Genomic DNA, 16245 nt, shown 5'->3' with positions numbered 1-16245 from the left:
TTCTATCTCATCATTATTTGCTCCAAAATTCTATCCGAGTTATTAGTGGAAGACCACATTTCACCTAAAAAAAATGACTTGAGAAACCTTTGAAATTAAAACGATCACTTTCTCATTTTGTAGCTCTAAAACAATACTGTTCAAACAGGGTTTTAGATTCAGAATTTTACCCTTGAGAAAGAGTGATTGATATTTGCAGGTAAGGTATTTTGTAGAAAGCTATTAGGACACTTTGATTCATCTTACTTTGTTAGCTCACTGAATTCTTCATGTTCTTGTTTGGAACTTGCCAGTTCACTCTGCATATGCAGCAGACGTTCCTTCAGCCTTTCAGTAGATGCTGCAGTATTGCTATCTATTGACATGGCGGTAGAACACACCGGCTGACCTGTTTGGGATTTTTTTTTAAAAAAAGTTACAGCTTTCTTAGATGTGTCAAAGAGTCATATATGAACATACCCATGCTGTATATTACCTTTGCAATGTTTTCTTTACTGTAAAACCTGCAAAGGCTCAAAGATTGAACACTTTTAAGAATATATTATGCTTTGTTTGTGAATGCAAATTGAACAATTTGCTGTTGTTGTTTTAAAAAAATTACAGCTGGGTCTTCCTGCTAGTGAATTGATTTTTTTTTTTTTACTAAGCTCAAAATATGATTAATGTTTATTTATTTAATTTAAATGCATTTATTATTTTTATTTAAAATATTTCTAGGGCAGAAGCCACCCCAAGGCAGTATCTTTGTTTTCAAAGAGCTTTGGATCTAATTCTCACAGATGATGAAGCAAGAATGTGACTGAGTTTATACCATTTGGGATTGTAGGTGGGAGCACACAATGTTGAATACTTCCACAGCGCATACCTTTCCCATAGAAACTAGATTTCGTATCTTATATAGTACTAGATTTCAAATGTTCTTTGCTAAGGGTTTTAGAAACTGCTGTGTAAATTCCTTTGAAATAAAGAAGGCAAGATAGATTTTAAATAATGCTTATTCTTAGTAAGATCTTCAAAGGAATTTGTTTTGTCCTGGGAAGTATTTGTGATGCTATTCCCTCTTCAAAAGGATATGCTTCACATGATGAAGGAGGTAGGATCTAGGCCATATCATGCCACAATGCATCAAACAGCTGTCTCTAAGATTCTATTCAGCGCACGCATAAAACATTCCTCTGTCAGCAATTAGGTCCTATTAATTCCACCCCCCTCCCCATGCTAGAGAGACAATTGTTTTTAGAATTGTGAGGAAAGCATTGAGGAAGGCAATCGGCCTGACTTGAGTGCTCATCTGAAACAATCTGTCATGGTGATGGCTGCTACCATATGGATTAACCACAATGTTTTATCAGAATACACAGCTCATGTTTTAGCTAAATTTAATGCTCTAAAGGAACAAGCATAAAACCCAGCAGACTGGAAACAAAATGCCAATAAATTCAGTGGGCACTGTTTTGGAGGAAAAATAATCTCATGAGTAAAGCCATGTTATTTTAACAGAACATAGCATGAGAAAGCTGAAATGTGTGTCATACCTCTGTTATTACACTCTCTTCCTGAAATTTCTACAAATATTTTTTCCAACTCTGCCATGGTCTGAGCATCCATTTCCTGGGCCCTTTTCACTGATTGTGAGGAGCGAAGCTGTTTGTTCTCTTCTCGGAGGATATGGTTCTCCATAGCATATTTTGCAACCCGTGGATGGTGCTCCACCTATACACAACATTGTATTAATTCATGCTATAAACAAATCTCTAGTAGTAAATAAAACTGATAGATTTGTTACTACGTTGATATAGGAAGTTGTATTGAAACTGATTATTTTATTACTATCTTTAAAAGCCCCTTGTACACACGAAATGTTGGTCATGATTAACTTAAGCCCCATTGACTTTAACGGGCCTACTGTAAGTATGACTAATCCAACTCAGTTTAAGTTCAAAAGTACACATACTTATGTGTATTTATGTTTACGCATATGCTTAGAATTGAGACTTTATTCCAATTTTAAATCACAATTACTTGATTTACTTTTCTACAGTATAGCCCATACGTAGTTTCTTAAATGCTGATGTCTTATTTGCTCCCCAGATGAATCACTTCATTATAAATCTTTATAAATCACGGAGACAGGTAGCCACTGCTTTAATGGTTTTATTAGGTGGTTAATGTTTATTTCACTTTAATTTTTACCTGATTTTCAATATCAGTTTTAGAAAATACCTAGAAACTACAAAATCAAATACAAAATCTATAGAATCAAAATAAAATCCATGAGTTACAAAACGAGATACTGTAAACAGGCAGCTAAATCATGGCTTAGCACCACATTGATGTGTTGGAACAAGCCTAAGAAAAGGCTCAGGCTTGCACCCTTCCTGAGTGGCCAAGAGGAGGACTTCCGCAGACTTTAGTTTCACTTTCCACGGCAGCTGGCTTGTCATTACATATGAACCAGGTATCATAGTTTAAAACAACCTCTGGTCAGTTTCTAAACAAGCCAAATTTAAACCATGGGTTGTTTAGCTGGCTAGTTTAGAAACTAACCATAGAATCATAGAAGAGTAGAGTTGGAAGGGGCCTATAAGGCCATCGAGTCCAACACCTGTTTGAGTTAAACCACAACATCTGGTTTGTACATATCAAGCCAACTTTCATGGAAAGTGATTAAAAAATCTCGCCCAAAATCCTTCTCCCAGCCAAGGAGACTTGGGAAGCATGTGAACCCAATGCTTCACTCAGCTTTATTCAAACTCATTAAAAATAGTGCTAAATCATGGTTTAGCATTACAAGTGCGCCTGCATTAAATAAAAGCCACCTACCTGTTCTTTGAGAGTCTTTAGCTCCTCCTTCAGTTCCCTGACAAAGTCCTCTTGGTCTGTAGGCAAAAAGGTGCCACGAGACTCTTTATGTAGCTTTTCAAGACGGGTTATGTGATCCTCTCTGAATTTAACTATCATTTTATTGGACTGAATGAACTTCTCCTTTTTGACACAAAGTTCTTCTAGCTGGGCAACTTTTTCTAACAGCATCTTAAAATAAAGACAGCTGGTTTAGCAAGAAGTAGTACTAACAAGAAACATACATAAGAACAGTTATCTTCATTTAAACCTGTCTTGGAAATAATCAATAAAATCATATTCAATGAAAGCAAGAACATATTTTAATATTCAATTTGTTTTCCATCTATATTTGTGTTTAAAATAAACCCATACTAAACAAAGGGTATAGCTTTTAAAGCTTTATTCTTGCCTCAATCAAGGGTCACATTATGCCAAGCCAAGGCACACTAACTTAAATCATACCTAATCTTACCTTTTTTTCACTTTCAGATTTTTCCAAGAACAGCATTACTTCAAGGAAATGGTTCATATAATCTGTATTTCCGACATCAGGAGAGATGGTAGCTTAAAAGAGAGTGTAAAGTAAGATACATACATTAAGTAATATTTTCCTGGATTTACTGATTGATATTTATTAGTATTTATTTAAAGGTATTTATAGGTATATTTAGGGCAAAATTGTATGCATGTTGAAACAGAAAAATCCTACAACTCCCAGCATCCTTTCAGTCAGCCATGTTTTCTGTGACATGCTGGGAATTTCAGGACTTTTTTTCTGTCTAAGCATACATAGGATTGCACCCATAATGTTGTGCTTTTAAATACTTTAATTAAAGTGCTCCTAAAAGTGCAGTTTAACATTTAATTATGATGAAAATTCCAGCCAGAATAAAGCTTTAGATTTTTAAACTTTGTACCAGTTCAGTTATAAAAGCTTGCCAACAATTCTGTTGAAAATTATATGAAACACAGCACAATCATAAATGCGTTTACTCAGATATCAGCTTCACTGAGACTTCCACCTTACTGAAATCAATGGAATAAGAATGCCTACTTTTGCACAGGACTGGTTGTTAAGACTGCAACTGTATGCCCATTTGGTTAGGAGTAAGATCCATTGAGAACACAGTGGATTGGATCCAGACTAAGTTAGTTGCTCTCAGCACCTACTGAAATCAATGGGACTTAAGTTACAGCTCCACTTTGAAATCAAAGGGACATGTGCAACTAACTTACTCTGGATCCAACCCATTGAGACTAACATCTAAGTAAACAGTCTGATTTGTGCATATCACTCACTCATTAGTGTTCTTAGATTTCACCTTTAAGCTTTAACATTGCCTTAGCTACACATGCACACAGTTTGCACCCATAATCTGTGTCAATAGCCAAAGTGAAAATAAAAAACTGTCTATACACTATCTATGAAACAATGTTCTACCTGCAAAAAAATGCTGCAGAGTGAAGTGTTCCAGCCATCCAGCTACATTCTCTTCCTGCTAGTTTTATGCCTCCCACCACATGGTCAGTCGGCATTCTGTGGCCACTGAGCATGCTCAATCTTCAATGGATTGTTGGGTCCCCTGCACTTTAGTGCTTTTTCCTCCTAAAGATGATTTGTATCTGTGCACATTTTTTATTTCTCCCAAGTCTGCCGATACCTCCCTCTTATGCATGAACAGTACCATTTTACCTACGCACTGGTAACTTCGAGGATTGACAATCCTGTACATAGGGCTACCTTTGTGTCTAGTCCGGAAACTTCAACTTGTGCAAAATATGGCAGCCAGGTTGGTCACCAGTACACCTAGGGGTGACTATATTACACCAATCCTAAAATCACTTCACTGGCTGCCAATTAGTTTCCGGGCAAGTATAAAGTGCTGGCTATTACCTTTAAAGCCCTACATGGTTTGGGTCCAGGTTTCCTGAAGGATCTCCTTCTCCCACACAATCTGCCCCGTACACTCAGGTCCTCTGGGAAGAATTTACTTCAGCCAGCTAAAACTAGATTGACAACTGTTACCCAGAGGACCTTCTCTTCTGCTGCTCCCCGACTGTGGTATAGCCTGCCGGGAGAGATTCGTCAACTCAACAGTATTTTTGAATATAAAAAAAGCTATAAAGACTGATCTCTTCCGGCAGGCCTACCCAGTCGAACTTTAAAATGTCTGGCTGCTATTTTAATAATGTATTAGTTTTAAATGTTTTAGTTTTATGTATTTTATAATGTTTTTGTATTCTATGTCGTTCCGTGCCTCGATCCAGAGGGAGAGGCGTGTAAGAAATAATATAATAAATGTATTCTTATTATTATTGGCACTCAGAGAATGAGTTCCTTATTATAGTGTTCTATTTGTGTAATGTAATGGGAGTGCATGACTAAAGTTTAGGTTTTTTACAAAAATATTTTGTTCAAAATATTTTGAGTTAGATTTTGTTTATGGTAAACAAAGGATTCAAGCAAATCATACCAAACCAAAGCTAGGTTTTGGCACCACACACATCGACAGACAGGGGACGGGCTTCACCTGTAAGAAGAGAAGCATCATGCACAGGTTGCCCTGAAGCAAGCAGAGCAAGCTGGTCTTTCAGTTTCTTCACTTCGGCTTGTAACTGCCTTACATTGCCTTGGGTGTCTTCATTTATCACAGCCTTGAGTAGAAACGTAAAGATATTGAAACACACACACACACTTACACTTGGTGACCAAACAACACAAACCCTACTGTTAAGGCAAACCAGAATCCATGATACTCACTTTTAAATACTGCATTTTAAAAAGAGAATAATTTTGAAAAATAAAGACTGTTCCCCAACAGTGATAAGTATGTGCTCCATGCATTTATAAATCTGGTGAAGAATTTAGCATTTCCCCCACTCATCTTTCTTTCCTTTTAGAAAAACCAAGTTTCATGCCCATAGTTTCAAGGAAAGGCTCAAAAACAAAATGGAGTTTAGGAAAAAGGTACTTGCCCCCAACACTGTCTGTGCTCATGATGAATATTAACCTTTCCTCCCTGCTTTCTCCCACAGCACCTTAACTTTTGAGTCTCCTTACTTTGCTATCTCAACCATTCCTTGCCATGTTTTGAAACCTGAGTCTTAGGAGTAGTAACACATACTGCAAGTGTTTATAATGTATAAATATTTTTGATTTGCAGAATCAGAATTTGCTTGGAGAGAATCCACAGAGCTGTGACTAACAGTTTTGTTTCTTCTAAGTTCATTAGTTCTTAATAGCTTGAAGATATATACTGTAAAAGTTTAGTCCAGAGAGATATTTTAGGCTGAGAAGCTAATAAGTCTTGACACTGACCACACAAAAGTAATGCAGTTTAGATGTTTCCTCAGTTTTACAAATGCACGACAAAGTCTGATACTGTTTTTGATGTCCAATGTCCTAAATAGGTTATTAGACTTATAAATGTATATTTATAATCAGTTGCAGAGTGTAAAAATGTGAAACCTAGCTCACATAATTTTAGAAGGGAATGCAACCCAACTACTAATGTAGCAAATGGCAGAAATCACAGTAGTTTAAACTTCAGGCATTTGTTAAATGTTTTTGACTATGATCACTATTTCTCTTAGTCAAGGAACATCCAGAATCTAATATTATTAGAGTGTATAGGCAAGGTAATGAAAAAAGTTCACAAAACATTTCCAAAAAGTAGCTAACATTTTCAGGAAAAAACCTAAAAACACAAAGCTTAAAAACACAAAGCATGCCTACAACAAGGTGAAAAGGGTGGCTGAATTGTCAAAATATGATTCTGTTCCATTTATATACCTTGTTTTTGATCAGTTTTGCTCTCTGAGCAAAATTAAGAGTGGACAAGGTTTCACCAAAACATCTGGATCCTGGATGAACGTTTGCTATGATACAAGTCTTGGCATTGCCTCCAAGTGAATCCTGTGTAAAGACATGAAAATTACTTTATAGAGAGGTTCTTTTTAAGTCTCTCAACCATAGTAACATTAAGAAGTGCCCTGATGCTGGATCAGACTGGGGGTCCATCTTGTCCAGCACTCTGTTCACATAGTGGCCAACCAGATATCGACCAGGGACCCACAAAGCAGGACATGGCACAACTGGTGCACCATCTTTCCTATTCTAGAACCTTTGTTTTTAGGGGGCAATAGGACACAATAAAACTATTTTAAAGGAGTGTATTGTTTAAGGGCTTACTATTCTGATGGGGCCCATTGAATGGAACAGAGTATCTTGAATGACATAAAGACCAGGTTCACACAATCTTTGCTTCTTCCCTCACCTGCGCAGCTCATGTGCCCACGATTTGCCGAGTTATACATGGCACAGGTTATTGTGTTTGAACCTGGCGCAGTGCGCATGGCTTTTGAACTATTCCAGAACCTCTACAAACCATAGTTTGCGCGGGGGTTTAGAAGCCACCCTGGGTTTGGACAACACAATAACCTGTGCTGCATATACTTAGCAAATGGTGGGGGGGGGGGGGAGCCATGGTGGTTTCTTTTTGCCTGCTTATTGTGCGAACCCAGCTGATGTTTCAAAGCAGGATAGTACTACTACAATGGTACCATGAACCTGAAAGTAGCTGTAATGAGCTGTTTTGCCATTGGTGACTGACAACTCTTAAATGGCAAACACACACCATGAGATCCATTATTAAGACATAAGACTACATCACTTTAAAGACAATACACAGCTGAGCATAAGACAGTACAAAGTCAACACTACGACATGAGGTAATAAAAAGAACTAATACCTTTACAAAACCGAGGAGTCACCTGCTTACCAACATAGAAAATACGTTAATACTTAATTGGGGAGAGGATTTGCATGCTCCAAAACTATTATTTTATGTGTTTCTTATGAATATTAATCTTACAATCCAATAACCGCTTATGTGGGAGTAAGCCTATTGAATTCAATGAGCTGCATCCAAACTTAATCTTATAGTAGCCCTAATGAAATGTATGGTACTTAATTGTGACTAACCTAAGTTTCACTGATTTCAATGAATCTACTCCAAATAAAATTAAGTCTGGATCTAACCCCATGGATCTTTCTTCTGAATAGCCATGTATAGGATTACACTGTATATATGATTAAAAGGTTTACAAAGCTTGATAGGATTTTAACGAATTGATCCTGTAGCACTATGTTGGGTGAACATTTCAACAGAGTAATGACCCTGTCACTCCTCCTAACCTGCTATTAAAAGCCTGGTGGGGTATTGAATACTTGAAAGCTTCTAATCTTCTATTGTTAGGGCAGCAATCCCATAGGATTACATTCTATGATTGCTGAATTATATAAAAGTCAATACAGATTCTTCTTTTCAAAATCATTGTCTGAAAAATGAATGGTACTGCCATGACACAGGCTCTGAACAACAGGCATGGCCGCGGACATTCCCTGCTCAAGCTAAACCCCACCACTTGAGGAGCCTGAGGCAAGGGACAAACACCCCCTTTCTCCAAACTATGTGGAGAAAGGGGTTAAATTGGAAAGATTTCAGTATAAATCAAAGCACTGTGAATTAAATGTGCTGATGGTGATTTTATGTCAGAATGGGTGTTAAATGTATATAACTGCTGATGATATGCCAAAGAAACACGTGGGATTTTTGTGGTAGTTAAAACAAACTGAATAAAAATTTATTTTAAGGTTCACAAACTTTGTTTCAAAATAAAACTTTTCAAAACTGTTTAAAAACCTCTCATCCAATCCTTTCTCTCTTCACATACACATTTTCCTTTCTCTCACACAATCACTCTTGAGCTTTCTTTATTATCAGTATTATTTAATATACATCAGCTGACTACGTGCACACCACATTCAAGACACCCCTCTATACACTGATCCTCAAACTCTCCAGAACAATAGTACTCTACACACAGAGAGAGCTAAAGCACTAAAGGCTAAAGACTCAAAAAGTACCTAAAAGTCTCTCTCAATACCCTCAGTCATTCCCTTATATATCACTCCTCCCCCTCCTAAGACATTCTAACTCCACCCACACAGGTCAACATTCTAAGCACCACAGACTTACCAATTCCAGACATACATTGGTGAACTGACTTGTGGGGTGTAACGCCACAAGTACACCTTACCCGTAGCAGAAAAGTGAGCTTGGAATTCCTGTAGCAGATGTGCCTCTGTTTTCCATTGCCCACATCAACAAGTGCAGTGATCACTTGGCCCAGGCAACTTAATGATCGGTTTATGTTCCCTGCCTCCTATCAAGGTGCAAGAAAATAAAAGTGATTGAGCAGACTATGTCTTTGTTTTTAACGGAATAGTAATTGTGGAGTTTCACTACTGACCTTTAACCTAACCCCCTCAGTATGAGTATCTTTTTGTCTCTCAGATCCAGCCAAATCCACCAAATTGAGTTGAGAGGATCGGATGTTCAAAATCTCATTGTTCTTTTCCATTGATTCTACTGTGATAGTGAAGACAGCATGTGACCTTGAGGACTCTCTGTTCATTGAGGTAGATGCTACACGACGATTTCTCCAGCCCATTGTTAATACCTAGTCAGGAGAAAGACACAAATTATAATGCTAGATATTTTGGAACACATTCAACAATTTATATCTTAAAGTCAGAACTGTGACTATAAGTGCTAATCTTATCTTAAACGCTAATCCAGATTAAGAGAACACGTTATTTTATTCATAGGCAGTAGACACAGTATGTAATGGTCCAAATTCTACACCTCCATGTCAGAAAGTATCTTAGAACATGGATTCCCAAAGCTCCCCTTGTCTTGTTTTTCTAAAAAAAATAATCTTATGTTTAGACCTGTTGTCCACTTCCAACAAGTTGGCATATGAAGCTTACAGTAATTTGATGTTACTATATTTAGTACTTGTCAATACATTAGCTGGGATCTGAAGAGTCCAGTTTGTGTATGAAAAATACTTCCATGTGTGCATGACGTGGGTTATGAATTTTCCCTTCCAGAGACAGCCTTTCAGGCCTTGTGAAATGCTGCTCCTGAAAGTGTCCTGACACTTGAGGGTGGTTTTTTTTGGTGTGAGTGCATACACATCTCCTGCTGGAAGGGGGGGGGACTAGAAAAGCCATGTCTATTCACAGTACCCCACACATGGCCTTTTGGTCCTGTCCACTGAAAGCTATTTGGGATTTGAGGGAACAGGTGCTTCTGTCCAAACATATAAGGTCTAATGTAGAGGGAGCTAAAATGGGAAAAGGTATAAAATAAGGTCCTTGAGTATAAAGTGTCCAAGGTTTTTCTTGTGGTCAAACTCTTCAAATCATAATATTGCTACTTCAAAGATTACTGCCTTAATTTCAGCACAGGAGAATGTCTACCTCTACATATTAAAACAGAACATACTTGATATGCTTCAGCAGCTGAAGTCAACACTTGCTCCACTGCACCAACAACAAATACTCCTTTTGTGATGTGTTCTCTGAGGAAGAGTCCAGCTGAAGCAGAATCCAGCAAATCAAATATCTGTTCATTGTAGATTTCAATAAATGAACACTTACAGAGAAAATTTTTACCAGGACCAGCCTATAAGAAACATTAACATTTCTGTTAGAAAGAAAGAGCTGTTTTAGCACTCCCTAATATTACAACGTTATTATATCCTATACGAAGGCATGAGTTTATCGACCTCTTATCATTGACAGAAAGACATACATTCACACGTAAATCTTTTTGGGTTTTCCTTTTGGTTAAAAAAAAGAAAGAAAAACGAAATCAAAGAGATCACCAGTGTTGCAACAGATAACTCTCTATTTGGGAGACAAAGGCTGGGTTCACACATCACACTAACCCACGGTGAGCTAAGCTGAGTAGGTGGCTATGCAAACAACCTATTGTGCTCCCATCAGACAAACAAGCTACACGGAATTGCTTATGGCACCCCCTCGCTCCTCCTTCTTCTGCCCATCCAGGCAGGTAGCCCTGCTTTCTTTGCGGTAAGAATAGAGGTCACTTGAGAGAAGCAGAGCAGTGGCAGCGTTTTTGGCCGCTCTTGCAGAACAGTTCTGCAAGTGATCTATGTAACCCATGCTGTGCATCAGATGACATGGCAACCCACCATAGGTAAAATAACCCTTACTGTAGACCATGGGTTCTCAGGATGGTTTATTTGGGGGAAATAAACCACAGTGGGTTGGGGAGACACATCCCATAGTGCATCATGATGCTAAAGCATCATTGGTTGTTCTGAAAAATAAACCATCATGAGTTAGTGTGCTATGTGAACCTAGTCAGAGAGAACAGTGAGTGCAATAAGAACTGTGTTGGAAATGGAAGCGTGAAGTTTATGCTACTGGTTACAGATGTAAATGGGACAGGATGGAAGCCAATTGATGGGAGAGGAGGGTAAGGTGAAGTTCACCATTCGACTTTCTCACCAGAAGCCAACTGTTACTCACCATAGGAAAGTGGCACACTACACAGATTTTTGCTACCATAAAAAAACAGATTCCACACTATATCATCATTCCAAACCAGCAGGTGAGACCTTCTCAAATAAAAAATGGCTTCTAAGAGCTAGCAGGTCTAATTTATAATCAAGAACTTCTTCCATGACCTTCATTATAAAAAAAATCTTACCTTTTCTTTTTCACGTTCAATTAGAAAAAACAAGTATTCGAAGCTTCGTGGAATCACTCCTCTCCGATTATGTGTAAAGTTATCAGAATCAGGAGGTCCTAAAAAGAGAATTGTCCGGATAAAAATCTGGGGAAGTGCGAGAGCTTTGGGTATGTTTTATTAATAGAATGAAGTGTTTCTGAAATAGCATGGAGGACTCCTTCAAGAGGTAAAGACAATCATTAAAGGAGGTAAGAAATCCCCTGCAAGATTCTGACATCTGCCCTTTCCAAGATCTTTTCTAATCAATGAAGTGGCAGCCTTGGGTTCCCCAAGCTTTTCACTCTCCCCTCAGTGGAGGGGACAGTATATAGCTGTCTCTGCCAGAGAAGAGATCAGCTTCCAGAACACTGCAGTTTCTAGGTCACCAAGGGAAGAGCCTTCAGTGTGGAGGCCCCGCTCCTATAGAATTCCCTGCCTCTGGAGGTCAGGCAATTTTGTATTCTTTTCGGTGCCTCCTGAAAACGTCATTGTTCCAGGAAGCCTTCTCTTGATGACCAGCCATGGTTTACTTTGCATTTTGTTTTTAAAAAACCTATTTTAATGTGTTCTTATTCTGTTTTTTATTTTATCTTGTACACCGCTCCAAAATTTTGAATGGGGGCGGTATATAAATACTGTAAATAAATAAATAAATAAATAGGTCAGAGATGGGAACCTCCAGCCTGCCTGCGGGAGGTCTCCAATTGGCCCACCAGCTTCCCTGCACTACCTCCGATCAGACATAAGACAGTTTCCCAGCTCCACCTCTCACACTGCATTTACGCTTTTAAAAAGCCTGCATCGGTATCAATTTTGACGGGTGGGGAGGGGCAACGTGTGGGTGAATGAGGTCTGTGCAATCACATCATGAGGCCCCATGCCACTTTTGGATGTGGCCCTGCTCACTGCTGGCAAAGCCATGTGCTTACTCAGGACTAATTCAGCCTTCGGCCTGAAACATGTTCCTCACCCCTGGTTTACGTGGTCAGAATATGGACTATGACAGAATTCATGAAATTCTTTTATTTATCTAGTTTAAAAGAATGGGAAATACTGGACAAATACATACGTTGCTGTTCAGGGTGGGGGAATCTCACCATGGGATCTAAAATAGGACAAATACACATACACAAGTTAAGCACAAGTCAATGTATGTATACTTACCCATCATTGTAAATGTTTTTCCTGAACCAGTCTGCCCACTACAAAAAACAAAAAAGAGCACAAAAAATTAGCCCTCATTAAACACAATTTATTATATGCTAGGGATACTTCCACATAATGAAGAGACTTGATGGCAGGGCATATGGTTTGCACATACAAAAGACCCCAAGTTCAATCCCTGACATCTCCAGTTAAAAAGGATCGGCTAGTAGGTGATGTGGAAGACTTTTTCCCGGTTTGAGGCCCTGGAGAGGAGTAGACAATGCTGGAATAGATGAACAAACAGTCTGACCTGGTAAAGGGCAGCTTCCTAGGAGACATCTCCAACCGTGCAACTCACACAATCATTCAAATCAGTTATTTTTAAATGCACATGAAATGAAAAAGTTTGAAAGCTTACTATGCAAAAATGGTCCCATTGTAGCCATTCATGCATGATTCCACTATATTTTTTGCCACACTTGAGAACACTGATTCCTGGGCAGAAAAGATCAAAATTACTTGTTAACATTTTATATTGAAGGAAGTAGCCTGGCTTCTTAAAATGCAAAAACATTATTATACACCGGCCTTTATTCATTAAACAGTATACATACTGTGACATTAAGCAATGCTTTTCATTAAATATGAGCAATTTCACTGACATGAAAGAACTGTTATTATGCATGAAATAATGAAATCAATGAGACTTGCTCCCAAGTAATAGTTTGCAAGTAATAGGTTGGAGCCATTATGAGAATGTTCCTAATGAATATGGCTATTACTAAAATAGAAGTTGTTAATGTGTCATAAATCTTAATACAGACCAGGCCAGTCAAATACTTTTCAACCTTCAGATAGCACTTCTGCTTCCTTTCCTTAATTTTCTTCCTGTCCTTCCTTTTGTCTTCCATTTTTTAAGACTGAAAGCCCATGGGAAGGACTTTTTGCTATATTTATCTTATCTGTGTATAATACCTGGCTGTTTTAGGTACTTGAAATATTAAGTATTATGTAAGTAAAAATACTGTTATAATATTAAAGCTACACCATTGGCTGTAACATCTATATTTATATATTCTGTCTGTTACATTAAACAACTACTAGGGACGGCCAATAAGGACTCAGTGGTGCCTGCAGGGAAGGATATTGCTAATGCTTCACTCCATGAGAAGAGGGTACCTGCCCTTTTCCCCTGAAGGAGGTTGCTTTAGGCCTTTCCTGAAGGCATCTGCACCGGATAGCAGCAATCCAGCACATTTTCAGCTGGGGTCCAATTGTCCATAGAAGGAATAGGACAAGTGGCTGCCCCAAGCATTCCTGGAAGATGCAGTTTTTAAAAGATCATTTTTTCTACTACGGCTTTCATGACTGAGGCGGGTTTAGTTTCAATTAGGATCCTAAAATTGGTTGCTTTACACTTCTTTTTAATTTTATTAGACTTCTCAGCAACATTTTACAAATATTGTGACATGGGGTAGGGCGGGTGGGTGGATTACACTCCGGCTCCAGAAAGGAATGAGCCCCGTAAGTTATAACTGAGTTATAACTCAGTTGTATAAATGAGTGGGGTTGAGGCATCATACAGATTGCGTAGTTGATTTTGGCATCATAAAATCAATAAAGTTCAGGTTTCCTGTTACTCTTCTTCTCTCTTCCTATCTGACTGTAAAAGGTAGGTTAGCCACAGTGTTGTAGGGCTATGTTGTATGAGCTCTTAAACAGGAACATCTCCCTGCAATTCCAATTGAAGAATTCCAAGCAAATGTCTGGCTCAAGACTTATATTTCACTTCCAACCAGATTTCCTAAATTGTGTCTTTTAGAGCAAATGAGAGCCAATTCATCAAATATATCATCTTGGGTGGGGGGATCTACACTATTGCTTTTAAAGCGCTTTAAAGCACTTTGAAAACATTTTGAAACCTGTATATGCAGTGTGTCCTGGGCCCCAACAGTTGTCAAAACTGTTATAAAGCGCTTTAAAGCAGTAGTGTAGATCCCCCCTCGGTTTTAGAAATTGATTCCTCAAATTCATTATTATGGTTTTTCTTCTCAATACTTTACTACTTTGAATTTAGCTCACAGCAAAGAGGTCTTTAAGGAGAGGGTCTATAGCGTTTCTATTCAAATGGATCTCTGCGCAGTCTCAAATAATAAGATAGCACCTTGGTTTGCAGAGACTAAGCTTAAATTTGAATGCGAACACTACCTGACTCTAATTTCTAACCCGTGTATTAGATCAGCCCTTGCACGATTAAAGATGCAACAAATGAAAACAGCAGTGCTAGAAGGGTGTTTTAATAAAATTCCTTATGCCTTAAGACTCTGCCCTTGCCGTAGCAGCAAAGTGGAGGATCTGCCTCATTATTTGTTCTGCTGCCCTATCTAGTCTCAAATTCGTTCTAAGTATTTAGATTTTTTTTTAGAATAAGTCCAGCTGGTCTGATTCAGAAAGAATATACTTTTTGTTTACATGCAATAACAAGACAGTTGTATTGGCATTTGCCAACTTCGCTCTTACAGCCCAAATGTATAGAGCAAAAGTTCTGATTTGCTTTAGCATGGTTTTTATTATGCTTGTTGTAACCATTGGTTGAAACAATAAAGCTTTACTACTACTACCAAGCAAATGTATAATTCCACTTCAAGAATTCAAAGCATATGTATATGGCTCAATGTGAATGATTTCCTAATACAACTCAGGAATGTGAGTTTCAGACCTAAAAACAGGATTTCAGTATTGGCAGCTCTGGTAAATTACCTGGGTTGTATCTACATCTGCCACATCATCAAAGGTGAAGATCTTAGGTTCAGGCTTTGAATGCAGACGGATTGTGTTTGATGAAAGAACAGATAAACACAAGCCCTGTTTCCCATCAGCCGGCAAAGTTCCTTCTGGAGGACGCACTCTCACATAAACTTTGATAGTATCACCTTCAGGGCTTAAAAAAGCAACATCTACATGAGTATGCTGTTAGACCAAATAACCCCTTCGCCCCCCACATTTTTTTTTGTCAAGCCACTATGATCTAGCATCCAGCCACAATTAGATAAATATATTTCTCCTCTAAATGTAATTGTTTTGATATCCTTTTCACATAAACTCAAAACAATATGCTAACAGGCACCCAATTTTATGAATTTGTTATAGCCAAGCAGTAACTTCTACCATAGAGGGATAGAATTGTCCAGCTTGGTTGTAGGCTGACAGACAGACAGCAAACTTACTTCTGAGTAACCAATTTTATTTATTTATTTATTTGATTTCTATCCTGTCTTTATACAAAGGAAAATAGCATTGAAGGCAGCTAGGATCAGGATGTAAATCTCTGATCTATCAATGAAGTGACTAGCATTTACACAAAGAACTAATAGATTCTTACCTAGAGGGTACTAACGTCATGTCACGTGGCTCACCTAGAGAAAACAAGTGAGAAAATGCAGATAATAGGCACTCAAAAAATTACCATCTAAAGCAGAAGTGATGTTACACAGAAACGGAACTACTTGTCCAAACAAAAGCTGGTGTCCTTATTCTGGAAATCAGACCTGTTAGGTACAATGTGCAACCATGCCTTGTGTAGTCTATCTCTGATTTAGACTGGAATCCTACAGATATTTACTTCCAAATAGACATGCATAGGATC

At 38.2% G+C, this 16245-nt stretch overlaps 1 protein-coding gene across 1 annotated transcript in view; it reads right to left on the bottom strand.

The window, feature by feature from the left end:
* Nucleotides 1-16010, bottom strand: part of KIF15 (kinesin family member 15) — a 37238-nt gene extending 21228 nt beyond the window's left edge. Inside the window, exons 1-14 of the mRNA XM_063129404.1 lie at nucleotides 15982-16010; nucleotides 15360-15540; nucleotides 13018-13094; nucleotides 12618-12655; nucleotides 11433-11530; nucleotides 10200-10379; nucleotides 9160-9369; nucleotides 8947-9072; nucleotides 6638-6760; nucleotides 5376-5499; nucleotides 3317-3408; nucleotides 2824-3033; nucleotides 1536-1713; nucleotides 247-388 (exon numbers count right to left, since the gene is read on the bottom strand). Coding sequence (XP_062985474.1) covers nucleotides 247-388; nucleotides 1536-1713; nucleotides 2824-3033; nucleotides 3317-3408; nucleotides 5376-5499; nucleotides 6638-6760; nucleotides 8947-9072; nucleotides 9160-9369; nucleotides 10200-10379; nucleotides 11433-11530; nucleotides 12618-12655; nucleotides 13018-13094; nucleotides 15360-15540; nucleotides 15982-16001 — 1799 coding nt within the window. The 5' untranslated portion in view covers nucleotides 16002-16010. The remainder of the gene's footprint in view (nucleotides 1-246; nucleotides 389-1535; nucleotides 1714-2823; nucleotides 3034-3316; nucleotides 3409-5375; nucleotides 5500-6637; nucleotides 6761-8946; nucleotides 9073-9159; nucleotides 9370-10199; nucleotides 10380-11432; nucleotides 11531-12617; nucleotides 12656-13017; nucleotides 13095-15359; nucleotides 15541-15981) is intronic.
* Between the last annotated feature and the right edge of the window lie 235 nt (nucleotides 16011-16245).

The sequence above is a fragment of the Elgaria multicarinata genome, chromosome 1 (genome assembly GCF_023053635.1).
Source record: "Elgaria multicarinata webbii isolate HBS135686 ecotype San Diego chromosome 1, rElgMul1.1.pri, whole genome shotgun sequence".
Classification (NCBI taxonomy): Eukaryota; Metazoa; Chordata; class Lepidosauria; order Squamata; family Anguidae; genus Elgaria; species Elgaria multicarinata.
This window is presented reverse-complemented; position numbering and strand designations above follow the sequence as displayed.